Source organism: Trichosurus vulpecula, chromosome 3 (genome assembly GCF_011100635.1).
Source record: "Trichosurus vulpecula isolate mTriVul1 chromosome 3, mTriVul1.pri, whole genome shotgun sequence".
Taxonomy (NCBI): domain Eukaryota; kingdom Metazoa; phylum Chordata; class Mammalia; order Diprotodontia; family Phalangeridae; genus Trichosurus; species Trichosurus vulpecula.
In genome coordinates this window covers 312,234,967-312,246,881 of record NC_050575.1, presented here as the reverse complement: position 1 = coordinate 312,246,881, position 11,915 = coordinate 312,234,967, and the positions used below count along the sequence as shown (strand labels likewise).

General features: G+C 47.8%; 1 protein-coding gene across 1 annotated transcript; it reads right to left on the bottom strand.

Moving 5' to 3' along the window:
- Window positions 1-4,515: 4,515 nt before the first annotated feature.
- DUSP26 (dual specificity phosphatase 26) lies at window positions 4,516-11,658 on the bottom strand. Its single transcript, XM_036748384.1, has 4 exons — window positions 11,317-11,658; window positions 7,324-7,710; window positions 5,460-5,674; window positions 4,516-5,370 (listed from the first exon to the last, which is right to left on the bottom strand). Exons 2-4 carry the CDS (start codon window positions 7,542-7,544, stop codon window positions 5,171-5,173), a joined length of 636 nt encoding a protein of 211 aa, XP_036604279.1. The 5' UTR covers window positions 7,545-7,710; window positions 11,317-11,658; the 3' UTR covers window positions 4,516-5,170.
- Between the last annotated feature and the right edge of the window lie 257 nt (window positions 11,659-11,915).

Below are 11,915 nucleotides of genomic sequence, written 5' to 3'. Positions count from 1 at the left end.
AGAGCTGCTTGTTAATTAAAAATAATTAATTTTTTTTGGAATTTATTATTTTATTTTCCCCCAGTTACATGTAGAAATAATTTTTAACATGCATTTTTAAAACTTTGAGTTCCAAATTCTCTCCCTTCCTCCTTTCCCACCCCTGGTCATTGAGAAGGCAAGCAATTTGATATAGCTTATACACGTGTAGTCATGCAAAACATTTCCATGTTAGTCATGTTGCGAAAGAAAACATAGACTCCGCCCCCCCAAAAAACCTCAAGAAAAATAAAGAAAGCAAAAAAAAGTATGCTTCAGTTCATATTCAGACACCATCAGTTCTTTCTTTGGGGATGGATAGCATTTTTCATCATAAGTCCTTCAGAGTTGTCTTGGGTCATTGCACTGCTGAGAATAGCCAAGTCATTCACAGCAGACATCCTACAATATTGCTGTTACTTTGTACACAGTACATTTCACTTTGCATCAGCTCATGTAAGCCTTTCCAGGTTTTTCTGAGAGCATCTTGCTCATCATTTCTTATAGCATAATAGCATTCCATCTTAATCACATACCACAGTTTATTCAGCCATTCTGAAAGTGATGGGCATCCCCTCAATTTCCAATTCTTTGCCACCAGAAAAGAGCTGCTATAAGTATTTTCTGTATATACAATTTCTTTTCCTTTTTTAAAAATTTCTTTTGGGATACAGACCTAGTAGTGGTATTACCAGGTCAAAGGATATGGATTGTTTTATAGTGTCTTTGGCATAGTTCTAAATTGCCCTGCAGAATGGATGAATCAGTTCACAATTCCACCAGAGGTGCATTAATTCTCATTTTCCCCACATCCTCTCCAACATTTGTCATTTTCCCTTTTCTGTTTAAAAAAGAAATAAGCTCATTTTTAAAGGTTTAAATGTCAGCCATTACTCATACTTGACTGAGCTCCATAAGGGGAGTAAACTTTCCCAACATTGAGCTCAGTAAATGTTTATTGTTATTCAGTCGGGCCTGACTCTTCATGACCCCATTTGGAGTTTTCTTGGCAAAGATACAGGAGTGGTTTCCCGATTCCCTCTCCAGCTCATTTTACTTTTGAGGAGACTGAGGCAAACAGGGTTAAGTGACAGGTCCAGAATCTCGCAGTCAGGAAGGGAGGCTGGATTTGAACCCAGGAAGATAAGTCTTCCAGACTTCAGGCCCAGCACTCTATCCACCAAATGTTTATTGAATTAAATGGAATTAATGATCACTACCGGCTCTTGGGCCTGGGGGAGAGGGAGAGTGACTATCCGAAGAGAATTGCCCAGCTGTGGCTGTTCAATCCTGACTCTGCCGGGACTCGCCTGACCTAAGAGAAGGTCCCAGCGGCCCCACTTCTGCCCGGGAATGTCGATCTCTTTTGGGTGGAGGGACTCCCGTCTCCAAGGGATGCATATGACATTTGCCAAACCTCAGAGAGTAAGAAGAAGGAGACGCTGGGCAGGAGGGTTGAGAGCCCAGCTTCGGAGTGGGCGGGATGTCCGGCTCAGTGCAGAGCCCCCTGAAAGGTTGAGGGGCGGAGCATGAACTGAGTGCGGCTGAAGCTCGGAGACCAGCTGGCAGATGCTTCCCCAGCTTTTGTGCGTGCTAGGAACGGTGTTTCTTGCCCTCTGCTGCCATCATGCGACCAGATTTGGAGGTGACAGCCCAGGCAGGGTTGTAAAAACGATTTCAGAGGGAGAATGAAAATAATTTTTAAAAAACGTCTAGCACTTACAGAGCGCTTTAAAATTTGCAGAAAACTTTACATGTATTATCTCATGTGAACTTCATAACAGCCCTGTGAGTTGGATACTATTTTATTTGCAGATGAGAAAACTGAAGCTAAGAAAGATTAAAGGCAGCTAGATGATAGTGGATAGAGCACTGGGTCTACAGTCAAGACCTGAGTTCAAATGCGGGCTCAGACACTTACTAGCTATGTGACCCTGGGAAAGTCACATAACCTCTGTTTGCCTTAATCCACGGGAGAAGGAAATGGAAAATTACTCCAGTATCTTTGCCAAGAAAACTCCATGGACAATATGGTCCACAGGGTCACAAAGAGTTGGACATGATTGAAGGAGAGATTAAGTGACTTGTCTAGGGTAGGGGTCTGGCAGGTTAGCAGGAGCAAGAACTGTTGCATCCCCAGCAGGGTTAGTTAATGCATAAGGTGAGTTGGGCAGCTAGCTCCAGCTGTGTGTGAGATTCAGGGTCATGCCACCGCAGGATTGGGAATTGGAAAGGACTTTCAAGATCATCCCACAGTATCCTTGGGTGGCACATGAGAAGATGTATGGTGATTGTAGATCTCAGAGTGAACAAGATCTCTTTGCTGTGTCATCTGTCTTGTACCTGGACAAGGGTCCCCTCCCCCAAGGGGCATAAGTAGGGTATTGCTGGGATGGTTTGTTGTAGGAAATGAAAAGAGAATATTCTGGGGAGGAAATATGATGTAGAGTATGGGGGGTGGGAGAAGAGGATTTCAGGAACCTTCTGGGGGCAAGCTAGTGGAGAGTGAGGTACCTCATTAGACTAGGAACTGTCTGAGGACAGGGGGCACTTTAAGGTGCTGAACCTCTGAGAACAGAAACTAGGATGCTCTTGGGACAGGGTGTGATTGTGGATCCACCCATTCATTCATTCATTTAATCAACAAGCATTTTTTAAGTACCTGCTGAGGGGCAGGGATACAAGGACAAACATGAATCAGTTCCTGGCCACAGGGAGCCAAGGTTCTCTGGGGATGGGAGGGCAAACTACTTCTTTAAACTAGAGATTTTGCCTAGGGAGACCGCGCACCTCAGATTCTAGGGAATTCTGGGAGGAAGGAGGCCTCAGTGTCCTGGGGGTACCTACATGTCCTTCTGCCACTCAGGGACAAGTATCACTGGAAAAGGGGAAAACTTGTCTCCCCATTTCTGTACTCCAATATCCTGCAACCTCTGCCCAAGCCCATCTTCCTGTCTCCCTCTTCCCTGTACCCTTTTGGTCTGGACCAGTGGAGAGCTATGAGGCCAAGGTATTGCTGAAGGAAGGGAGTGTGCTGTCCCCAAACTCAGATGACCCTGCCTTCTGGCTCCTTCTCTCCAACAAAACTGTCAAGTGGTCATCTAACCTCAATGAGATGACCACAATGAGAGCCACGCATTTGTATTTAGAAGGCCCCTTGGAGAATACTCGGTTCAATCCCTTCATTTTCCAGAGACTTGTTCAATGTTGAACTTGCGGGAGGATCAGTATTTTGATCTAAGGTTTTCCAGGCCAAATTTAGTGTCCTTTCTATGATAACGTAGCAAGGCATACCATTCCACTTTTGTGCGGCTGTAATTGCGAAGTTTTCCTTTACATTGAGATGAAACTGACTTTATAATTTACAACCATGGATCCTATGGAACCAAACAGAACAAACAAATCTCATCCTTCTTCCACATGACAGTCCTTCAAAGATGTGAAGACAGCTAACTATCATTCCCTCCTCTTCTTTAGGCTAAATACCCCCATCACTTTCAACTGATCTTTTTATATGGTGACCTTGAACACTTTAACTATCTTTGTTGCTTTCCCCTGAATGCTCCCTTGCTTGTCAATATGCTCCTTAAAATGTGGCCTCCAGAACTCAACATAATACTCCTAGTGTGCTCTAAGCAGTGTGGAGTATGGTGGTGATATCACCCTTCTAGTCCCAGATATTGCACCTCTGCACAGAGTCTAAGATGCTATTAGGTTTTTGGGGGTTACCCTATAAAGGCTTTTGCAAACTTCAAAGCACTAGATAAATGTCAGTTATCTTTTAGTCCAACTGTCTCATTTTACAGATGAAAGAACTGAGGTCCAGAGGGGCAAACAATTAAACCAATTATACGATGGCTGGTGGTAGAGTTGGAACAAGTATCCAGGTTGCCCAAATGATGCCTTAAGGTTTGCAACTCTATTTAAAGGTAGCATCTCACTTGATCCTCGCAATCATTGTTATCTCCATTTTAGGGATGAGGAAAATGAATTTCAGGGAGCTTAGATGACTTGCCCAGGATCACACAGTCAGCACATGTGTGTGTGTGTGTGTGGGGGGCTTCAAAAGAAAATTCATTGCTCTATGCACTAAGCCAGGTAGCCTCTTTCTGCTATGACTCTACCTCAGTTACTGGAAGGCGTCAGAGAAGCGTGAGAGTGCTAGACACTTGGGGAGATGGAAAGTTGGGAAAAAACCATCTTTGCCTGCTTTACAATTTTGCTTCAGGCTGGTTCTGGCCTCCACTCCTGAAACTAAATCCTTTTTGTTCCTTGCCCTGGCCACCAAATGGCCACAAGTCAGATTTTCCTCGACTTCCTTTCCTCTCTAAAATCATGTGCCATTTAATTTTTTTCTTCTGCTTTGGAATGAATATGGTTGTCTTAGGCCAAAGCAGAAGATGGTTTTTTCACATGTAATGACCATTTAGGATCCTGAGGAGAGAAGTTCAGGACCTTTAATGCCTCCTGGAGGGATAATGATTTAATGAGACTCTATTTTTTTGTTCACCGTCTTTATTCTTCCTGTTATATCCACTTGTCTACTGGGAATATGTTTTTCTCAAGACCCCCAGTCATGCATGTCTGCCATTTTACAGCTGTGAGCGGTACCCTTGAGCACTGTGTCAAAACTCAACACAAGCACATTACCTACACACAAGCCTGGGTATGTTTCCTTCATGTCTCAGCCGAGTTCCCCACACTTTTTTTTATACCACCTTACCCATTGTCCCTACATCTCTGTGTGGAAGTGGTCCAAGCACAATCCTCCCATTTTCAAATAAGACAGAGGAGAGGGGAGCTTGGGCAGAGAGGAGAAGGGACTTGTCCACTTCCCTTTTGAGCCACAGGCAGAGTCTGAGTTGGAATCCAGGGAATTCTGACTCCTCTGGATCTGCCTTTGTTGTCTCTCTTCTTTACCTGGCTTGCCTCTGATGGAGCTAGCCCTTACATAAGCCCACTCATCACAAATCTCCATCGCCATCATTACGCCCATCTGAACCAATGGGGACAACGAGTTGGGGCTCAGCACTAGCACTCTCCCTCTTGGAGGGGAGGATGGTTTATCTGGGCCTCCTATTTTCTGCTTCCTGGTCCCCAGCTCTCTAGTTGGGAGCTGGGGACCCACTCACCAGGCCCCTTCCCAGGCACCTCATGCCTCCCGGCTCTGCCGCAGCCTGCGGTCCAGCGCCAGGAGCTGTCTCAGAAAGCCCCTGTTGGGGATGATGCCTCGATGGTCCTTGACGGTCTTAATAGCTTCCACAAGGGTGAGCTGGTGGTAGAGCATGAGGTAAGCCAAGACCAGGGTAGCTGAGCGGCTCACACCTACTGCACAATGCACCAGGATCTTCCCTGCAAGCACAAATGAATGTTGACCAGGGAGAAGTACATGAATGGGAAGGCAGAGTGTGTACAGACCCCTCCCCAGCTTCCTGTCCTACCTCCTGGCCTGCTCAGTGCTCGGTGGATGAAATCCGCAGCTGGCTGGAAGTGGATGCTCATGTCAAAGGCAGGTGAATCATGGGCCTCCACACCCAGATATCGGATACCCAGCCCTTCATAGGCCTCAGGTGTTCCCCGCCACTTACTGTGGGAGGCATTGAGCACATGGGTGATGCCCAGCCGGCTCAGCTCCCGTCTGTTGGCAGCTATGTCCCTGGAGGGAAATGAAGTTAGAGGGAGGAAGAAGGGGGAATAATTACCCCCTCCCCTCCCAGATTATTATTCTATCCCTAATTCCAGTTTGTTACTCAAGCCTAATTACAGAACATTAGAGCTGGAAAGAGGCCTTAGAAATCATCTAATAAAACCCCCTTATTTTACCGATAAAGAAATTGAGGCCCAGAGAAGCCAGGGTGCTGCAGGGAAAAGAATGCTAGATTTGGAGTCAGAGCAGCTGAGTCTGAATCCTCTGATTATTTTACTCATTCTCACTCCATACGCTTCACAGGGTTGTAGATTTAGAGCTAAAAGGAACTTACTACCATTTGACCTTGGTCCAGTCATTTAACTTTTCCTGTCCTCAGTAGCTTTGCTCTATAATATAAGGGCATTGGATTAAATGATCTCTAAGGTCTAGCTCTTTATGCCTGATCCTATGATTTGCTTAAGGCCACACAGCTGGTTAGTTGTAGAATTGGGACAAGGGCTTGGGTCAGATTCCTGACCCAGGCTTAACGCTCTCTCCATTATACGACACAGCTTCCCTCATTTGACCTCCTTCTCCTTGTCTGTCCCAACCATTCTTGGTGCCAACCCAAATTTCCCCTCTACACTCTCCAATTCCAGTCTCTGCTCGTGCCTCTGCCTACCCTGACTCTGATTTCAGTTCCATTTGGTTTCCTCTGAGCCTCATCCTTTATTTCCAGGTTCAGCCCTAGATCTGTCTTTGTCCTCCCTGGCCATTTCAGCACAAATCTGCTGTTTTTGCTGTTCTTCTCACTGCTTGCTTGCCCTGACTCTATCCAATTTATAGATTAGGTTTATAGATTTACAACTTGAAGAGACCTCTCATTTCACAGACTAGGTCCCAAAGTATGAGGTCTAGGATTGGAACTTAGGACCGGTGATTACTAGTTTAATATTCCACTTCTGTTCACGTCTCCCAAGAACACCCCTGCACCTCCTTCCCTTCCTTTCTACATCCATACCTCCCAGTGCCAAGACATTTTTGTGCCCCGGCAAGGTGTAAGGTTTGAAAATTATGTTATCATTCACCGGAGGGTTTGGATCTTCAGCACAAACCCATAAACCTGATAGACTTGACTTTTCACAAGATAGATAGTTATAGCCTTGGAGAGTAGGATTTTCCAGTGTTACAAACATGGGCATTTAAAAAAGGCACTATTCTTAAAGTGCCCCTCACTGTATTCACCTGTGTACCATGCCCTTGTCTATCCCTACCTAGTCTTGGTTCTGCTACCCCACCCGAAGGGCCCAGGTCATTGTACCAGCCTTTTGGAGCCATATCCAACCTAGGAAAGGTCAGGGGAGACATCACTTAAACTGAACCCCAGGCAAGTGAGGTGTGTGCATGAAGGGCAATCTCATTCTCCTTCCCCTCCCCATCCAGGATCATACCATCTTAGGATCTGGAACTGGAAAAGACCTTAGAAATCATCTCATCCCACCTCCCCATTTTGCAAATGAGGAAACCGAGGCCCAGAGATGCACAGCCAACTTAGCCCCTGCCCTCCACGACCCATTCAAAAACAAGTCACCAGCACGACCCAGCTCTTTCCTCCCGCCCTGGGACAGACACACGAATAGACATAGCCCACTAGTGTGAGCTTTCTAGGTACATACTGGTCTCCAAGGTAGAGGCCTGGCCAGACCTCATCTGCATGGTTACAGGCAGTCTTGCCGGTGAAGAGGAGCCTCTCCAATTCAAAGACACTGAGGAGGGGATGTTGAACAGGGGCTGTGTCCTCCAGGTGCCCCCCAGCCCGGGCAGGTGACCGGGAGCCACCCCGGGAAAATCGGGCCATGAACGTCATAGAAGCCCAGAGCCAGTTGCCAGGACACATCCCAGGGAGTGGTGGCAGCACCTCCTCCGTGGGCAGGTTAGCTGCTGCTGCTGGTGCTGCTGCTGCTGCTGCTGCTGGAAGGAGGCTGGGGCTGGGAGATACACCTGAGCAACGCTGAAGCAGCTTCCCTCTCTCCCTGCCACCTGTGTTGCTCCTTGGAGAGGACCTGCTCAAGAAAGAGACAGGGAAAGTGGCCCTTGTCCTTACCACAGGGACCTGCTTTCCCCTCCTTTCCCTCTTCCTTAATCGACAAAGCCTTCCCCGGCTCATTTCGTTGGCTCTGCCGGCAGGGATATGGGGAGAGTCACATGTCCTTGTTTACGGGAGACGGCACTGCCCAGCTGGGCTCCCGGATTCCCGCTCCCCTCCCACCCCAATCACTCACAGACAAACACACACACACGCCCACAGGGCCTTGGTGGCAGGTGCCCAGTGCTGGGCCTCTTGCCAGTTTGTGAGCAACGGGCTCTGTCTGGCAGACTGCAGTCAGGGAACTTAGGGTGTGTGTGTGTGAGGTAGGGGTTGGGGGTTGGGGATGGAGGGGAGGATATGGGACACATCCAGAGATGGATAGCAGCTGGGGTTATGGGACATGACAGACCTGCATGGTCTCTGAGGGGATGGGCTGCCTTAACCCGTTTTTGCCCTTTGTGGTCACAACACAGAAGGCCACGATGGGGCCTTTGGGAGTGGTGAAGAATCAGGGGCCCTCTGGATGTGGGTGCTACGGCCATCTGGGGAATAGCAAAGAGCTCAATAAAGGTTTGTAGAATGAGTTAATGAGTGGGAGAGGCTGATGATGAGGTTGTGCCAGCCTGGCATCATTCATCATTCATCATTCATTTAGGCAACCCCAGCACAGTTTAGGGGAGAGAAAATGTCAGAAGAAATCCTAAGTTTGATAGAAACCTTTAGGTCAGGACATGGTTCAGGGGAGGGAGAATGTGTAACAATAGTAATGAAGACTGAATGCATTTTGCAATATTTTAAGAGATTCCAGCTCTGCTGCAAGCCTGTGTGGCCACAGACAACTGTCTCCCTCTTGGAAAGGAAGGGAGGGGGAAAGTGTTTATTGTCTCCTTTGGACCTCACAATGACCCTTCCAAGTAGGTGCTGTTATTATCCTTGCTTTACTGTTGAGGAAGCTGAGGTAGACAGAAATTAATCGACTGCCACAGCCAGCAAGGTATCTTTGGCTAGATTTGAACCCAAGTCTTCCTCACTTCAGGCCCAGCTCTCTAACCATTGTACCACCTAGCTACCTCTAGCCTCAGTTTCCTTCTCTGTAAAATGGGGATAATAATTTGGAGTACCTACCCCTCCAGGGCTGTTATGAGAATCAAATGAGATAACGAATGTAAAACACCATACATCGAATAAGGACTGGACCTATGATTTCATTCGTATGGGCAACTCTTGCCTGAAGAAACTCCCTGTAGGTTGGCCCCTTCCCTTCAGTTTAGAGTCTTGGAGAGTTGCCCAAAGTTAAGTCACTGGCTCAGGGTCATACAGTCAGTATATTTCAGGCAGGTCTTCAATCCAGGTCTTCTTGGCTTCAAGGCCAGCTCTCTGTCCACTACTCTGCTCTGATGCTCTCTACTCATTCTAATGTACTATAAACATCAGCTATAATTTCTAGGCTTCAACAGCTCAGAATGCCTCTGTGCTAGGCCAGTCTGGGAGAGCTGCATGGGTAATAAGTGGGAGAACAGGGATCCAATCGAGGCCTCTTGTCAGGGAGTCAGTCAACAAGAATTTATTAAATGCTTACTATGTACCAGACGTTGTGCTAAACACTGGAGATGTCAAGAAAGGCAAGGAAAGAAAGACACTGTTTTCCAGGAGCTCGAACCATTAGAGGCTAAAGTGCCTTGGGTTGGATTGACCTGAGCCTCTGAGATTTTGTGATTCTGTAAGTTGGCAGGAGCCACCCTTGGTCTCAAGGCACAGTGTTAGGCTATTTGCCTCTAGGGGAAGAGGGATTAAACTGTGGGCTGGAAAAGGGAGTCAGCAGACCACTGTCAATCAGAGGCTTGGCCACTGGACCCTAGTCCAGGGGTGGAGAACCTGAGGCCTTGAGGCCCCATGTGGCCCTGTAGGTCCTCGGGTGCTTCCTTTTGACTGAGTCCAAATTTTATAGAACAAATTCTCTTATTAAGGGAATTTGTTCTGTGAAGTTTGGATTCAGTCAAAGGGCTGCACTTGAGGGCCTAGAGAGCCACATGTGGCCTTGAGGCCACAGGTTCCCCACCCCTGCAGGTGATGCCTTTGCATTTGCAGTCATCCCCTCTTTAGCTCTACCTCTGAGAATTCCTTGCTTCCTTCAAGATTTGGCTTGGTGCTGCCTTCAACATGAAGCCTTTCTAGATCTTCCTGATGCAAGCACCCTCCCTCCCTAAACTACCTTGTGGTTATTTTGTATGGATTCTGAATAGACTCATACAGGCACAAGCTGTCTTTCCTGATAGACTGTGAACTCCTTGAGATCAGGCACTATTTAATTTCTAATCCCAGCTTCTACAGCAGTGCCTGACGCATTGTGGGCACTTATTATATGCTTGTTGATTGTTGGGAAGGCAGGGCTAACAAATGCCCCGAGTATCCTCTTTTCCCAGCCTGGACCATCCTTCCCTTCCTATGACCAGGAAGGAGCCAGGGCCCAGAACTCAGCAACAGGCTGGTTTTTCAGAGCAGAAAGAGAAGGCCTTATTTTCTCTGATCTCTGAAACTCTCTCCCAAGCACCCTGGGTTACCCTGAGCTGAGAAATCCTCTTCTGCTCCCTGTACCCCGCCTACCCATTGGGTCAGAGAAGCAGATTGCTTCTTTATTTGTAGGTGTCATTCATAGGAGCTGAGAATGGCTAGTTAGAAAGGGTCAGAGAAACCATTGAGTCCAATTCTGTCATTTTACAGAGGAAAAAAACTGAGGCCCAAAGAGCTTAAGTAATTTGTCCAAGGTCACATAAGTAGTGTCAGAGCTTGGGATTCAAAACTCAGGTCCTTTCTCGGACTTCCAAAACGGAGCTTTTCCCATAATACTACCATGAAGTGGAGGGATCAGGAAAGGGAAAGGGTTAGGGAGGGATATTGGAATTTAGGCTCTTTAGGGACCGACGGTTGTTCTCCCACCAAGTGAGTTGGAAGGAGTGGGAAATGAAGCCCAGCAGCCAGGATAATGGGTCTCTGTTCCCACTTCCGAGGCCTGAAGGCCCCCAACCCCCATGCGGCCTTTTTTCCTTAGCTGTGGGTGGAAGGTGAGTTTATGGCTGGGGGAAGGAAATGGGGAGCCAGGACAAGAAAGGAGCATTGTATGACTCCCCTGGATATATAACCCCATCCCTGGACACACTCTTCATTTCTAACCTCTGGATAAAGCCAGGCTGAGGGGTTCCTTGTCTTCAACTCTCTGTTTCTGTCGCCGTCTCTGTGCCTATCTCTGTCCCCCTCTCTCTCCCTTCTGTCTCTTCTCTGTCTCTGTGTCTGCGTGCCTGTCTGTCTGTCTGTTGGTCTCTCTGTTTCTTGGTCTGTCTCTTCCCCTCCTCCACCCCTTCTCCGTCCCTGGGCTGCTGCTGTTGTAACAGGTTCATGGCAGACCCACAACCCCTGCCATCTCAGACGCTGGGAGGGAGGAGAGTGAGGGAAAGGAACAAAACATTCTCCGTGCTCTTTTCCCACATGCCCCCTTCCCCTTTCTCCCATGGTCCCCAAGCTGTCTGCCCCATCCCAAAGCCCAGCACCCAGAAGAGCGGGAAAGGCACCCAACCTCAGTTACCTCTTTCCAGGCTGGACGTCTTAGCTCTCAGGGATGGGCGCAGGCAAAGCCAACCAGACAGCCATGTCTCTCTCTCTCCTCCTCCTCCACCTCCTGCGGCTGCTGCCGCCCCCTCTGATGCTGCTGCTGCTGCTGCTGCCGCCTCTGCTACCACCGCTGCTATCGCCAGAGAGGGGTTGATGTGTTAACATCTATTTTAGGCTGTGACATGTCTAGGCAGGTTTCAGATGTCAGTGTGCATGCAACACACACACACACACACACACACACACACACACACACACACAGAGCCAGCTCACATACTCATTTCTACCCTCCCCCTTCTAGGCTCACATATTGGTCACGTACATGCAGCTGTAATGTTTCTACACTGGAAACCTACTGACATACCTAGTCATTCACTTACACAATTTAGCTCTAAATCTAGTACAGGTCTTTTACACGGACACCTCCTCCCCAGCCCCTCTCTCATTCCCCTTTGTGGATGTCATTGAATTATTCAGAAACTTTTCGATACCTTTATGTCCAGGGGTCTATCCTGTGCACTATCTTAGGAACTATACATATTCTGCTAAGCTAACTTTGTCCTCACCTTCGAG